The sequence below is a fragment of the Petaurus breviceps genome, unplaced genomic scaffold, assembly GCF_028583685.1.
Source record: "Petaurus breviceps papuanus isolate PSGF00001 unplaced genomic scaffold, PetGlider_PUasm1.0 90654, whole genome shotgun sequence".
Lineage (NCBI taxonomy): Eukaryota > Metazoa > Chordata > Mammalia > Diprotodontia > Petauridae > Petaurus > Petaurus breviceps.
In genome coordinates, this window is record NW_027187301.1 from 3,561,687 (window position 1) to 3,578,581 (window position 16,895).

Sequence of the window (16,895 nt, forward strand, 5' to 3'; positions counted from 1 at the left end):
AAAGTCCACGGGGCACAGTGGCCCAGAGAGTGAAGGCCTCCGCTCAAGATGTTAAAGCTTCTTCCCCCTTCTTCATCATGTCACTAGTTTTAGTCACTCATTTAATTATTGAATTCAAAAATACATGATGCTTAAATTGGTGCATTGGACTTCTTGAATTGTCATAAACAGATTGTCAGGTCTGAAGAAAACCAAACTGGTTTGGCGCCTGAGGCTGTTGCCACCAAAAATGAAAACTTACCCTTCCAAATCTACAAGGTATCTTAATCCAGAGCAAGAATGACAGCTCCAATTTTCACTCAATTTCTTGGAACTACCAGGAAATCTACTGAGAAGAGATATCATTTCTCATTGGGAAGCCCAGTCTTCAGAGGTCTTCTCCACCATAATTAACCTCCATCCATGTTAAGGACACTCTATCAATTGGTTAGGGTAAAATAGACACTAATAGAGAAGACATGAAGCAGACTTCTGAACAATGTGGAACTCACCAGGCATCACTTTTTAGCATACTACTTAGTACATAGTAAGCATCTGAGAAATCCAATTTTTTTATTCATTCATTTACTTGGGCAATACCATCAGAGGTTACATGGTATGCTTACTCTGATACATAGACATAACCAGGATGGGGTGCCACAGACTGCCATCTGTGTGTCTCATAGTCCTCTAATGACCCATACTCGAGAAAAACTCAGTATTGGCTAGGCTCTGGGAGAGTAGAGGGAAAGGGACTGGCATTGTTGGTCATGGAAGAGAAAGAGGGGACAGAACTCCCTGTCTACTGACAATTGGACTTTCTTTGTTTCCCTCTACCCTCCTTCCATCAATTCTTTTTGCCCCAAGTGAAAAAAATTCCTTCTTATACCTCTGCTTTTCTGCTATCCCACATTTATCTCAAATAGTGCAGAACAATCAGAGCATTTGGGCGCTGGCTTTATCCTAATAAAGCCTATACAATTGAAATTGGTACAAGAGAGGATGGGCTGAGATTAGGAAGAAAGGTTTATTGGACATCGTTTTTAGGAGATGGTAATTCAGTCTAGAGAAGGAGAAGCTGAAGAATAACTACTAAAAGTACAATACTGGACTTGGAATCAGAAAAGTCCTAGGTTTGAATTCTGGCTGTCATGATTAAGAACTTAATGACTTTGGGCAAGTCCTTTAATCTCTTTGGGCTCAGGGTCCTCCTCTGTAAAAAAATGAGATTGGCTCAGTGACTTTTCAGGTCCCTTTCATCTCCAAATCTGTGATCCTACCAGAAGCACCCACAAACCCAAGGATACTGAAGTAGGCTGTTAGCAATACTCTGCAACAGCTCTAATAAGCTCTACTGTGCCTCCTCTGGCTTGATTCCCTGGCTTAAACATGGTTTCCCATGCCAACTGAGGCCAATCTCCTTCATGTGAGCTCGCTTCTTCAGAGCTGGAGCACCACCCCTACATGTCCTGGCAGACCTAGGTTCAGTGCCATTACCCTTGGCTACAGATGCCACAGCCCCACAGCCCAGAGCCCTGACCCATTACTGACAATTGTTGGCAGTCTTTATGTTGAACTAGACTTCGCCTCCTTACAACTTCTAGAGTTTTCTACTAGTTTTCTTCCTAGTTTTGCCCTCTGGGTCCCGTCCTCTCTCTTCCACATGACATTACTTCAGATATTTGGAGATGGCCACCATGTCCCCTGCTCCCCCAAGTCTTATCTTCTGTAGACTACTATCTCTGGTTTCATTGGCCAGTCATCTTAAAAGATGGTTTCCAGATGCCTCCACATTCTGATTGTCCTCCCTAGATCGTTTCTTATTTGTCAATGTCTCTCAAAATGTGGTACCCAGATTTGAACAAAGAACTCCAGATGTTGTCCATCCAGCTCAGTGTAGAAGGGAACTAATGACTTCGCACAAGCTGGATACCTCATTCCTATTAAGACAATTCCTTGTTCGTGCCTTGTCACGCCTGCATTCTTTCCTAAATGCTCATGAACCATCTGTCTGATAATCCATTCTGGAGGTTTGCCAGCCTTGCACTATTCCCCCCCCCCCCCAACTCATTCCCTCCTTATGAAAATTGGACCACTTGCCCTTTTGGCCCCTCCCCCATTCTCAGTGATTGCTTAAAGCTGTCTTCAAATGAGCTTTTGTGAAAAAGGAAGGAAGAGACTTATTCTGTGTTGTCCCCGAGGGGCAGCACCAGTGGGTGAAAGCTGTGAGATGCAGACCATGGCTCAACAGAAGGAAAATCTATCCAACATTTAGAGCTATCCAATCATAGAACTGGCTGTGTCTTCAGGGAGTGAGGTCTCCATTACTGTAAGTGTTCAAGTAGAAGCTGCATGATTATTCATCAAGGATTCTGTAGAGATTTGTTTTCCATTGGTTCAAAATGTGATGGTGATGGGGAGACACATCTGTCATTTTCCTCAGCACCTAGCTAAGTGATGCATCTGGGCCAGGAAGCCTGAACTGGCTTAGAAGGGACTAGATACTTAACCAATGACCTAGCTCAGGGGTGGGGAACCTGCAGCCTTGAGGCCACCTGTGACTCTTTAGGTCCTCAAGTGCAGACCTTTGACTGAATCCAAACTCATGTGCCTCTCTAGGTCCTCAAGTGTGCCCTTTTGACTGATTCCCCACCCCTGACCTAGCTCCCCACCTCCATTAAGGAGGGAACAAAAGGAATGAATTACTGAGGTAGCAAGAAGGGTTTGGCTTAGCTGTGAAGGAAAAAAAAAACAGCTTTCTTCAAGTAGAAACTGTCAAACACAGGGATGGGTGACTGAGGTTATAGAAAGCTCTTATGTGGAGAGCTTTTGGAAGCCAAATTGATTTCTCATCTCTCTGGGACCCTGCCCAGACACAGGACAGTAAATGAGATCATCTTAAGAGCCTTTCCAAACCCATGCGTTCCATAAAGTTTCGTGATTGCAGCCTGGTCCCATGTATCATTTGGTGGTAACCATGGTTGGTGATAATGAGATGAAGATGAAGGAGGAAATCATAGAAATAAGTTGACCATAAAAAAAAAGATTTCTAGTCTATTGGAGACGGAGCAAAATTGCGCGGTCCATATTTTTATTCCAAACATGGAACATTCCAACAAGTTTTCATCTTGGACTGTCCTAAGGTATAGCTGATAAGCATTAGTGGAGTGCATTCCTAGCTATCCTCCCCTCTCCTATGTATAGGATGATATACATAGCATGTAGGCTTTCCTGGAAAATAGATGGAGGAAACTGTGGAAGCATATTTCTACTATGAGTAGCTGGGTGGCACAGTGGATAGAGCACCAGGTCTGGAGTCAGGAAGACCTGAGTTCAGTTTTGGCCTCAGATACTTACTAGCTATGTGACTCTGGGCAAGTCACTTAACCCCGTTTGCCTTAGTTTCCTCTTCTATAACATGAACTGGAGAAGGAAATGACAAACCACTCCACTATCTTTGCCAAGTAAACCCTAACTGGAGTCACAAAGAGTCAGACATGACTGAAACAGCTGAACATCCACAAAAGCTTAGTCGAATTGTTTACCTTTCTGGGCTTCAGCTTCCTCATCTGTGACATGAGGAGTTGTACTAGAACTTCTCTGAAGTCCCCTCCATATCCAAGTCTGTAATCCTATGATCAGTTTAGCTCAAGTCACACAGACTCATCACCAGGTTGGCTGCTGGATGAAGGTTCTTGGCCATAGCCGGTCACAAAGAGAATCTATCTACTAAGGCAGGAAGGGGCTGCAGTCTCCAGTGCTGAGGAGGAGAACTATGGTCATGAAATCGCAGATCTTTGAAGTACTGGGTTATAATTCTATTGCCTTGCTATGGTGTTTGTGCTTCCAGAGCGACGATGCAAAGAATACCAGACTTAGAGTCACATTTGATTTTGTTGTTTCTTTGTTTCAGTCATATCTGCGTCTTTGTGACCCCAGCTGGGGTTTTCTTGGCAAAGATACTGGAGTGGTTTACCATTGCCTTCTCCAACTCATTTTACAGATGAGGAAACAGAGGCAAATGAGCCTAAATAGCTTGCCTGGCCTCACACAGCTAGGAAGTATCTAAGGCAAAATTTGAATACAGATCTTCAGGACCCTAAGGACAGTCACAAGGTTCAGATCTTGGTTCTCTCATTGACTAGCTATGTGACCATAGACAAATCTCCGGAAGTCATTGAGCCTGTTTCTTTACCTGTTAAGTGGTGGTAACAAAGTGGCCTACTCTCCAGACTAGTGTGAAGAATATTTTTTTAATCTTAAGAAATATTTTATCTGAAGAGTCCATTGCCACCAGATTCGGGTCTCATTGTATATATTCCCCCCTCCTATCTCCTCCTCTTCTAAATTCATTATAAATTCAGTTGGACTAGCTGTCTTTGTTGTCAAGGTGGGGTGCTTCTCTGGGGAAGCTTAGAGTTCCTTCAATGAGGGATTCAGTGAGTCAATAAACATTTAATAAGTGCCTACTTTGTGCTAGGTATTGTAGAAAGAATTGGGAATGTAAAGAAAGGCAAAAATACAGCCCCTGCCCTCAAAGAGCTTATAGAGTCTACTATGGGTGGTGATAGGGGAAGGAACAAAATGCAATAACTATATATGTACAAGATATAAAAAGAATTAGATGATGGGCCCTCCTTGAGGTAAAAAGAGGTAGGATGAATATTGGCCATTGGTCCAAGGCTTCTTTTTTACTATACAATATATGGTCACTATTTCTGGATAATTCACCTTAGCCAAATAACACTCAGTACCTGCATTACTGTCACTGTGACCCTGAGCCTGCAGGTTGCCTAATATGCCTGTATTTAGGTGCTCCAACTCTGCCTTCTTTTCTCTCCCTCACTTCCCATGTACACCTCAGACGATGAGAGGACATTTATTTCACAGAATTTTCCCATGGAGTCTTAGAGTCCATGAAGACCTCAGTGGCCTTCTCATTCAACCTATAACTCTACAACATGCCTGAGCAAAGGTCCCTCAACCTATGCATTAAGACCTGCCAAGGCAGCCCATTCCACTTTTGGAATAGCTGATTGTGAGGGTTTTTTGTCCCCCCTCCCTTTATTCCTCCCTTAGATGGAGTCTAAATCTGCCTCTTGGTAGCTGCCTTCATTGATTCGAGATCTGCCCTCCGGCTCTAAAGAGAACATCATTAGTATATTTAGAAGGAAAAGAATCCTTCTAGAAATCAGGCAGTCAAATTTAGACAATCAGGGTACTTAAAAGTATTTCTGCCTTCCAATCAGCCCAACCAATGAGCTTCTGAAACGTGCCTGACTGGTTAACTTTTTCTGGGCCTAATCAGCCCACCAGGTAACTAGACCTCCCTACTTAACTGTTAATTAAGGAACTACTGGTAGGCTCACATAAACCAGAGGGTCAGAACCAGAGGAAGATGGTTGGGGTAGGGGTAGATGTATTTAATTACATAAGCAAAAGATCAATGTTACAAACAGGAAGTTGACCCAATAATATAACTGAGGTGGGGGGGGGTTCTGATTATAATATATTAATGGTATTCATAAGACTAAAAATCTATAGATGAGGGGAACTTCAGAAGCTATCCAATCCAATCCCTTTGTAATGTTCAATCATTACAGTCATATCTGACTCTTTGTGACCCCATTTGGGGTTTTCTTGGGAAAGATACTGGAGCATTTTGCTATATTGTTCTGCAGCTCATTTGACAGATGAGGAAACTGAGGCAAACAGTGTTAAGTGACTTGCCCAGGGTCACACATCTAGTGTCTGAGATTGGATTTGAACTCAGGACTTCCTGAATCTAGACCAGGCACTCAATCCACTGCACCACCTAATTGACCTTTTGTGTTACAGATAGGGAAATTGAGTCTGGGGGAGATTAAATGACTTACTGGAGGTCATACAGACTGTAAGAATCAGAGTTAGGATTTGAACCCAAGTCCTCTCTTGGACTATTCTGAAACAACATTGGCTGGGGCAGCCTTATATTCAGTTTACTTCTATGTTGACTATCTTCATTTAACAGAAAATTTCCCTTTGAGTGTGGGATATTTGTATATATTTTTTGCTATTCACTAATTGAGTGCTTCCTAGAAACACCTTTTTATCTTCCTAGAAACACTTGTGATAAATTGAAAATATCTTCACATCCAAATGATTTTCTCATTTCAAGTAACATATTCAGTTCAGGGACATTAAAACACAATGGAACCATTTGGTGTTCATTGTAATGGGATTTGACCCTATATATAATATATGTGCATATTAGATTTGATTAGATTACATCGCATTGTATTTCCTTCCCCTGTGTATTCTCTCTCCAAACCCCTCAATTTTGAGGCGAGAACACACAATGAAATCTCCTAGTCTGCAGATTCCATGACACAATTGTTGGGTCGTAAAGAATTCAGCTAATGGGCATCGACCTCAGAAAGAGCTAACAAATGTGTTCAGGTGGGCAGAAAAGTGGCAAGTGAGTTTTAATGTGGGCAAATGCAAGGCATGGTGTCTAAGGGGAAATAATTGGAACTCTCTTTAGAAGATGAAGGGCTGTAAATTATTGATTATGACCCAGGAAAGGGAGGTGGGAGTCATTAAAGGTTGTTCCCTGAGGGCATCAGTCCAATATTCTCTCCTACCCCTCAACCCAGGGGCTGCTGTTCGCAACAGAGTAGGAGGCTTCATGGGCTTAAGCTTTTTACGGCAGCCCTCATTTTCCTACGGAAATCAAGCTGGCTCTTCATTATGAGAGCAAAGACCTTCCTCCAGCCTTCTCTTTAAATCCCTTCTTTTCTTTGATTTCCACAATGAGTGTGACTCTTTGGGCAGGTAATCATTGCAACAGAAATGCTTCCAATGTGCCTTTCTACGAGGTCACCACTTTCGAAACAGTGCTCCAATTAACTAACAAGTGGGAGGGAGAGGTAGGCCACTGGAGCCAGGAAAGGGTCTGAGTGGGCCAGCAACTGAGGTGGGGATTATTTAGAGCTAATTGAGTGGAAAGAAAAAAGCAAAGTAGGTTGATTGAAAGTTGAATGCCCTGTGGATATCTTGTGTTTCATTATCCGCTCACATGATTCAGCCCCTACTTTCTGTCCTGACCAAGTTCCTTCCAAGTAGAATAAAAGAACTAACATTTCCTGGAGACTACATTTTGCATTCTGTTTCAATTTTAGCAAAGGAACGGAAGACCCTTTGCCAAATTTCAGGAAAGGGCATCGTTGGATGCAAGATACTAAGTTAGCATTTCTTCCCACTCTTAAAAAGATACTGATTCAGGAAAGGAGAAACATACCACATCTGTCCAAGAGGGAATTCATTCTCTTCCTCCAGAACCTCATCTATCTTCCAAACTTCTCTAATTTTGTTAAGGCAACACTATTCTTCCAGTCACTCAGGGTTGTGACTTAGGAATCACTTTCCCTCACCCTACCCACCCCTCGCCTCCATGTCCTATCTGCCAATTAAAGAACAGCAGTATATTCCCCACACAGCTGCTAAATTCACACTCTTAGGGTAAAAGTCTGATCATACTTACTCAAAAATCCTCATTGATTCTCAGGTGCCTCCAGGAGAAAAGACAAACTCTTCAGTCTGACATTTATTTGATTCATTTTCCATCCTGTCTGACTCTTTGTGACCCCATTTCGGTTTTTTGGCAAAGATGCTAGTGTTTTGCCATTTTCTTCTCTAGCTAGTTTTACAGATGAGGAAACTGAGGCAAACAAGGTTAAGTGACTTGCCCAGGGTCACACAGCTAGTAAGTGTCTGAGGTCAAATTTGAACTCAGGTCTTCCTGATTCTAAGCTAAGCTCAGAGCTCTATCTACTCTGCCACCAGTTGTCTTAATTTCATGGAAATTAAATAGGGTAACAAAAAGAAAGACAGAAGATATTTGATTCCTATTCACCTTGCTTCATTTTGCAGCAGGTAGATGTCATCCTAGATAGAGCACTGACATTAGGATTAGAAAGACCTGAGTGTGAATCCTGATTCAGATACTTTATTAGCTGTGAGACTCTGGGCAAGTCATTTAACCACTGTTATTTCTTCATCTGTAAGCTTATAATAATAACATCTAACCTTAGGTTTGTGGTGAGGATCAAATGAGATAGTATTTGTAAAGAATTTTATAAACCTTAAAGCGCTGTATAAATATTAGCTCTTGTTATGATTATTTTCAACATTAGACTCCATGACTATTGTTCAGTAGATTCATATATATTTATTTTAAGCTTTGATCATTTGTTGGAATAGGGATGTTTAGAGAGTCAGCTTCATTGAGGAGAAAGGGCTCTTGACTTGGAGTCAGAAGACCTGAGTTCTAATCTTGGCTAGTTCAGTGACCTATGTAGGACAAGTAACCTTAGCTCTAGGAAGAAAAGTTTCTTTTGCCATACAAAGGGAACAATAATTTTACAACCCCCCCACAGGGAAAATGTAGGGAAAGTACATTGGAAAACAATGTGCTCTGAATTGGTGCCTAGTGATTTATAGGTTTCTCTCATGTGGCTGAATTCCTTGTTAAACTCTGATTTTATTGTCCTTAGAAACAGACTCCTTTTCCTGCCAACAGTGGGAAGGATCCTAGAAAAGTAGGGAATGTTATGAGCGTCATCCTACCTGACTTCTTCTCTATTGGCAGGCAGGGCAGCCCAGGAATCCAACAGCTGTGTTGCAGCAGGGTCCATCTCTGTGACATACATGTTGGTGGGCTTTTCCACCTCATTGTTCTGAAGTTAACACCTGGTACAAGATCTCAGAGTTCTATATGAAATCTAACTAAAAGAGTTAACTAGGGTGGGCCAACTGGGGCTTTGCACCAAGTTGCCAGATTTATAGGGTATCAACATCACTTGCTGTCCTTAGCTGCACAGAAACAATAGAGCTAACTATCCTGTTAGGGAGAACAAATAGTTGGAAGTATGAAGTTACTAAAATGGTATACTTGGGTAAATCCCTCCCTTGACTAACACCCCCACCACCATTCAGTGAAGTCACCTGCCCCAGTTGGTAATATTTGCCCTATTTGACTGAGGTACAGAAATCCCTCTCCTTTTACATTTGTTTTCCCATTTGCCTCCACCTGTTTTTCTATTTCTTTGTCCTTTAGTACATCCTCTGTGCCCCTGCCAAGGGCTAGAATTCTCTCTTGGCAATCTCTAGTGTGGGCTGTGTCATGAACCCATTGTACTGGTATGACTGAGAGTCAGGAGTGCTCTGTTCCTTCTCTTAATTTGTTGTGAAATAACTAGTTTAGGAATTTCCTTCAATCTTCCCATGCCTAAGTTTGCTCATCAGTAAAATGGATCAAACATACCTATCACAACATTGAAATCTTACAGAGTGGTTAAAAAGATAAAATGAAGTAGAAGTGAAGACATTTTTAAAAAAAGTTTAAAATGCTATGCGATTATAAAGTAATTTTTTGGTATTCATTCAAGATGTGTTTCCATGCCTGTTCAGAATACTGTACAAAGGGCCATGTGAACATAAGAACATAAGATGGGGTTCCTGCCCCCAGGATACCTTCCAGTGAAAGAAACAGAAGCATGTATGAGGGGGTTAAGGACTAAAGTCCGAAGGGAAGACTAATTAGCAAATTCATTAGCTAGAACAATGTTGATATTTCTGTTCCCAGCTCTTACGACTTATTTGTTTGAACTAAGGTCCTTTTATCTCTTCATTAGAGTCATTAGTACCTTTAAATAAATGATACTATAAAATCAGAGCTCTGCCTGGGGAATGGGTTGTTCTGGAAAGTCATATTTTCTAGACAATTGAGAATTTACCCTTTTAAACACCAACACTTATTTTACTGTAAACATTTATAGATGGAAATCCTTCTAAAATTACATGCTTATCTCCCTCTTAAATATGTGGTTTAACCTTTTCTTGATGACTCAAGGTCAGCGTTATGAATAGCAATTACTACATGGTTCTATAAATATGATGAAAATAGAATAATATTCTCAGGGTTTATAAAGGTGTACACCAAATGACCCCAGACCACTTTGCTTTATGAGTTTTTCTGTTTGCTTTTTACTGTGTTTCTGTCACCTTATGGCAATTCAATGTAATGTAATAAACATTTATTTAGCAGAGCAAGCTCTGGGCTAGGTACTGAGACTGTATGTGGTACCATGGAAAGAACAATGACTATAGAATTAAAAAATAGGGATTCAACAGCCTCCTTCTGGGATGAGTCTTACCTCTATGATCTCTGGGACATCACTTCACTTTCCTGGCCCTCAGTTTCCCCATATATAAAAATTAGGGTATCGGGATGTGAAGTCCCTTCCAATTTTAGATCTATGACACCATGAAAGTTAAATTAAGACATGGTTCCTGCCTTCAAAGGACTCACAGTCTAATAGAGCAATTAGATACGAGTGAAGATAAGCATACATACTCAATCCCATGTTCAAAGTATGAGTGTCTTCCTTCCTTGGGGTTGCATGCTGCCTGCTGCCTCTCACCTGGATCTGGCTCGCCAGCTCCTGACCTTGCCTTCAGTTCCTCATTTTCATTTTCCTTCAGATCCCTAGCCAGGAAAATGAGACACCAAGTTACCCTTTGTCCCAGTTTTGGTTCCAGATCTAATACTAAATTCTAAATCATTCAGTGATTGAGGGTCCAGAAAAAAAAATTACCTTAATGAAAAACCTATCTAATTATTCCCAAGTAAAAGCAGTCCCCAAGGCAGCAAAAAGCAATCCAGAAAGGAATAGGTAAGTAAAAGTCATTGGCAATTTTATTTTAATTTTTAAAGTTTTAATATTTTATTTTTCCCGCATTATATATAAAAACAATTTTTAACCTTTTTTTTTTTTTTAAAGCAATTGGGGTTAAGTAACTTGCTCAAGGTTACACGGCCAGTTATTTCTGGGTGTGGTACTGAGTATCTGAGCCCAGATTTGATCCAGGTCATCCTGACACTGGAGCCAGTGCTGGCTGCCCCTAAGCAATTGGGGTTAAGTAACTTGCTCAAGGTTACATGGCCAGGTGTTTCTGGGTGGGTGCTAAATGTCTGAGCCCGGGATTCGATCTCCAGGTCAGTCCGACACTGGAGCCGGTGCTCTTACTCACTGTGCTACCTGGCCGCCCCAATTTTTAACCTTTTCTCTTTAAAATTTTGAGTTCCAAATTCTGTCCCATCCTCCTTCCCTTTCCCCTTCATTGAGAAGGCAACCAATTTGTTATAGATTATACATGTGCCATCATGCAAAACATATTTCCATATTAGTCATGTTGTGGGGAGGGGGAGAGACACAGACAAAAAAAACCACCAAGAAAAATAAAGTAAAAAAAGCAGTATGATTTGATCTGCATTCAGATTCTATCAGTTATTTCTCTGGAAATGGATAGCATTTTTTGTCATAGGTCCTTCAGAATTATCTCAGATCTTTATATTGCTGGGAATAGCAAAGTCATTCACAGTTGATGATCATACATTATTGATCTTATTGTGTAAAATGTTCTCCTGGTTCTGCTCTCTTCACTTTGCATCAGTTCATGTAAGTCTTTTCGTGTTTTTCTGAAAGTGTCCTGCTCATCAGTTTCTTTATAGTAGAATAGTATTCCATCACAATCATATACCATAGATTGTTCAGCCGTTCACTAGTTGATGGACATCCTCTCAATTTCCAATTTTTTGCCAATACAAAAAGAACTGCTTTAAATATTTTTGCACAGATGGGTCCTTTTTCTTTTTCTTTGATCTCTTTGGGATTTAGACCTAGAAGTGATATTCCTGGGTCAAAGGGCACAAACAGTTTTATAGCCCTTTTGCCATAGCTCCAAATTACTCTCCAGAATGGTTAAACAAGTTCATAGCTCCAGCAACAGTACACGAGTGTTCCAATTTTTCCATATCCCCCAAAACATTTGTCTTCTGCCTTTTCTGTCATATTACCCAATCTGATAGGTGTGAGGTGGTACCTTAAAGTTGTTTTAATTTGAATTTCTCTAATCAATAGTGATTAAGGATATTTTTCATATAGTTATAGATAGATTTGATTTCTTCTTCTGAAAACTACCTTTCATAACCTTTGATCATTCATCAATTGGGAAATGACTCATGATATTATCAATTTTATTTAGTTTATTCTATATTTGAGAGATGAGGTTCACTGACATTTTTAAAGCAATCAGCAAGGAAGTTCCCTAGGGTCTCAGGAGCTCCCTGCCAAAATCTTTAAATGGATTTTATGTCCTTCTTGCCCAAAGGGCCTGTATCTTTGTCCCAGAACAGTTGACTTGGAGGAGTAAAGTTAACTCCAACTATTCAAGCTTGGCCTCATTATTTCTTAACCCATAACAGCCCCCGCTGGTGTTGTAGGTCTATGAAGTTAACTCAAGTCTCTCCACTTCTGCTACAACACCCATCCATGGACACCACTCTCTGATATGTGTTGTTTCCCCTTTTAGAATGTCAGTCCCTTAAGGTCAGGGACTGCTTTGCTTTTTTTATTTGTATTCCCATTGCTGAGGGCAGTGCCTGGTACACAGTAAGAACCTAATCATAATTAATTTATTAGAGAATTTAAAAGAAAAGTACTATGTGATGTCTGAAGGGAAAGGTCATTACCAGTTGAGTATGGGGGCGAGGGAGCTGAGAGTGGATCAAGTTTGTTTTTGGATCAAGACAGGTCTCCTCGGAGGCAGCTGGTGCTGGGTTAGAAGTCAAGAAGTTGTTGTTGTTCATTTGGGTCCAACTCTTCAGGATCCCATTCAGGGTTTTCTTGGTAGAGATACTAGAGTGTTTTGCCATTTCCTTCTCCAGTGCATTTTACAGATGAGGAAACTGAAGCAAATAGGGTTAAGTGACTTGCCCAGGGTCACACAGCTAGGAAGTGTCTGAAGTCAGATTTGAACCCACAAAGATGAGTTTTCCTGACTCCAGGCCTGGAATTCTATCCACTGAGCCACCTAGCCACCTAGGAGTCAGAAAAGACCTGAGTTCAAATTCAAGCTGTGTGACTCTAAGCAAGTCACTTAACCACTTCCATCCTCAATTTCCTCTTCCATAAATAAAAACTACCTCCCTGGGTGATTGTGAGGACCAATAATATATGTATTGTGCTTTGTAAATCTTGACCTGGTACATAAATGCTAGCTATTACTAGAACCATTACTTCATCTCTAAGCTGCTACCATTCTTGTTCACCATTATAAATTCTACGGATGGTGCTTTCCCCAAAGGTGACGGCAGAGCTGGACGCCTGGAATGAGGACCTACTAAGACAAATGAATGACTTCAACACTGAGGACCTGACTCTGGCTGAGCAGCGGTTACAGCGTCACACGGAGAGGAAGCTGGCCATGAACAACATGACCTTCGAGGTCATCCAGCAGGGCCAGGATCTACACCAGTACATCATGGAGGTCCAGGCCTCAGGTAGGGCCCCGAGAGCCTCAGGGTCGGGCTCAGAGCATGGGATGGGAAGGAGTATAGTGGCAGAAAGTCCCACTTGTCTCAACAGGGCTCATTGTACAAGCACTCTCGCATCTATCAGTCAGCGTGGGTTTTGTTTGTTTTTGGCATATCTACAGTATAGAAAAGGACAGGCATGGCTCATCTGTGAAATGGGTTCCAAAGATGTCAGGGGTTTTGTGAGAAAAACACTCATAAACTTTAAAGTGCTGTGTGTGTATATATATATGTGTGTGTGTGTGTGTGTGTGTGTGTGTGTGTGCTGCTATTATTATTATGTCCTCAATTTCCATATGCATACAGACATACATAAACACACACAGAAAAAAGTGAATTGACTTGCCCAAGGTCATTTAGCTGTGACAAAGCTCAGATTAGAACCCAGATCTCTTGATGTTCTTCTCAGGAATTTAGTCCATTAAACTCATAGATTATGCTCATGATGGCATCTGACAGTAGAGAATGGCCAGGCAATCTTGACTTCAGAATGACAACAGTGAAACATAACTCTCTCCTTTTTGGCAGAGAGGGTGCAGTTCAAGGAATATGTTTTCATACATGGCCAAGTTTTTCTTCTTTGCCAGTCAACAGATATTTATTAAGTACTTATATGGACCAGTCATTGTGCTAAGCATTGGAGAGAGAAAAAAAGGCAAAAACACTGTGTTGTTTTTGAATCGTTTCAGTCATGTTAAACTCTCTGTCACCCCATTTGGGGTTTTCTTGGCAAAGAGACTAGAGTGGTTTGTTATTTCCTTCTCCAGCTCATTTTACAAATGAGAAAAATGAGGCTAACAGAGTTAAGTGACTTGCCCAGGGTCACACAGCCAGGAAATATCTGAGTAAAATTTGAACTCGGGTCTGTTCTGACTCCAAGTCCTAGATCTATCCATTGTGGCACCTAGCTGCCCTGTGAAAAACACTGTATCTTCCCTCAAGATCAACATAGAAATGACTATGTATATATACATGCATATATATACATATAACATAGAAATAACCATGTGTGTATATATGTATGCATAGTTATTTCTGTGTGAGCTTGAGGGAAGATACAGTGTTTATATATATATATATATACACACGTATACAGATGTATATATGTGTGTGTATATATGTATATATATACATATACATATATATATAAATACGTGGAAAGTAGTCTCTAAAGGCAGACACTGAAGTGAGGATGGCGGGGGTGGGGGGGGTAACGTTGTGACTTGGAAATGCCTCCTACAGAAGGTAAGATTTCAGCTGAGTCTTGAAGGGAGCCAGGAAAGCTAGAGCATTTCAGCCATGGGATCCTAACCTATGAAAAGGCATGGAATCAGGAGTGAGAATGTCACATTTGAAGAATAGTAAATCTGGAGCATAGATTTCATGGAAGGGAATAAAATATAAGGAAACCAGAAGGGGCTAAGCTGTGAAGAGCCTTAAACTAAGCAGGATTTTGTTGTTGATCCTAGAGGTAATAGGGAACCACTGCAGTTTAATGTGTAGGGAAGTACCATGACCAAACCTTTGTTTTAGGAAAATCATGGCTCGAAGGGAGCTTCAAGGCCAACTAAAAGCCTTTTGAAATAGTCCAGACAAGAGATGATGAAAGCCTCTATTAGAAGGGGGTGTGTGAGAGTAGAGAGACCTTATAAAAGATGTAGTGAGAGTCAAAATGATCCATTTGTGGTAGGGGTGGGGGAGGATCATTTAAAAGGGACAATAATACTAAAAAAAAAAAGTCAATGAAACCTTTATTTTAAAAAGAAAGAATGGATGGTCCTTCTTAGAAACTAGAAGAAGACTAAGGCTTAAAAATCAGCCAGGCTGCCTATAAAAGAAACTGGGTGATAGCAGGTGTGAATTATAATCAAAATGGGGACACATTTCAGGTACTGGTTTTCATCTTCAATAAACACTTTATTGTGTTTTTAAGATGTAGGTGTAGACTGAATATTGAGATAGTTTAATAAAATTGAATGCAGTGATTAAATTAAAAAGCTAAATTGTTCTAGAATTTTTCCAAATGTTAATTCAACTAAATTAAATTTAATAGCCATTTGTTAAATTCCTACCATGCAAAGTACCATGCCAAGTGCTAAGAATACGATGATAGAATGAAAAATAACTTCTGCCCACAGGGACCTTACATTAGACTGGAAGGGGGAAGAAGTTGTCTTCCTGGTTCTGCTTCCCTCCCAAAACAGATCTTAGATACCATCCAGTCTTTTCTTTTTCTTTCTTTCTTTTTTTTTTTGGTGAGAAAATTAGAGTTAAGTGACTTGCCCAGGTCACACCACTAATAAGTGTCAAGGGTCTAAGGCTGGATTTGAACTCAAGTCTTGCTGACTTTAGGGCCAGTGCTCTATCCACTTTGCCACCTAACTGCCCTGTGCCATCCAGTCTTGTACTCTCATTTTTTCAGAGATGGAAGCTGAGGCACCAAGCACCTGTGAATTATAAATTATAATAATTGCCTTGTAGTTATGATTTGAGGTTTGTGAGATATGTTGCATGCATTTCCTCTTTTGAGTCCTGTAAACCTCCATGAAGTAGATGCTGAAAGCGTTATCATCCCCATTTTAAAGATGAGGAAATTGAGATTCAGAGAGATTAAGTGATTACCCAGGGTTACTTGATTTCTTAGTGTCAGAGGTAGAATTTGGACCCATATCTTCCTGAATCTAAGACCAACTTTGGCCTTTATTAAACCAACACAATCTTAGATAGCTTGGATGAAGACAGAAATTCTTAACTCTATTTAAGTAAAATTCCATATTTTTCAATTAATCTGGTAGGGTACTTGTCTCGGAGTAAATGCCCCAAAAATACTTTAAATGATAGTGTCTTAGAGGTGGAAGGAACATTTAGCGTAGATGGACTAGATTTAAATGACACAGCACCCCAGGGGGTTTCTCCTTAAGGAATAGTTTTTAGGTCTACAAACAATCTAACTTTGGTAGCTATTAATAGCATAACCTGTCTTTTGGGCTTTGACTAGTATCCTGAGCTGGCAAGGCCTGCCCTAGAGAGCAGTGGAATGTGTCCATAATTTTTCTAGGGACAGGAAAAGCAACCCTGCCCAGTGGCCTGAAATCATTGGAACAACACTGGCCCTGCTTCTAGGGCAAAGGGTATTGTGGTTATGACCAGTGGATGTTAACCATGTTTGCCTCAGTTTCCTCATCTGTAAAATGGAGAAGGAAATGACAAACCACTCCAGTTATCCTTGCCAAGAAAAACCCCAAATAAGGCCACAAAGATCTGGGCGCAACTAAAAATGACTGAACAACAACAATTCAATCACACTCATGTACTCAGCCATTCCCCAACTGATGGGCATCCCTCCATTTCCAAGTCTTTGCCACCACCAGAGATATATTTGTACATAGAGATCCTTCTCTTTTTCTTTGCTTTCTTTGACATACAGATCTAGTAATGATATCACTGGGTCAAAAATATTTTTTAGAATTTCTTCCTCTGTCACATAAAGGGAAATTAA

At 40.7% G+C, this 16,895-nt stretch overlaps 1 protein-coding gene across 4 annotated transcripts in view; it reads left to right on the forward strand.

The window, feature by feature from the left end:
• KALRN (kalirin RhoGEF kinase) overlaps positions 1 to 16,895 on the forward strand; it is a 982,696-nt gene that overhangs the window by 543,622 nt on the left and 422,179 nt on the right. For all 4 annotated transcript variants that reach the window (XM_069064963.1, XM_069064965.1, XM_069064964.1 and 1 more), the window contains one exon: positions 13,168 to 13,363. In XM_069064963.1, coding sequence (XP_068921064.1) covers positions 13,168 to 13,363 — 196 coding nt within the window. The remainder of the gene's footprint in view (positions 1 to 13,167; positions 13,364 to 16,895) is intronic.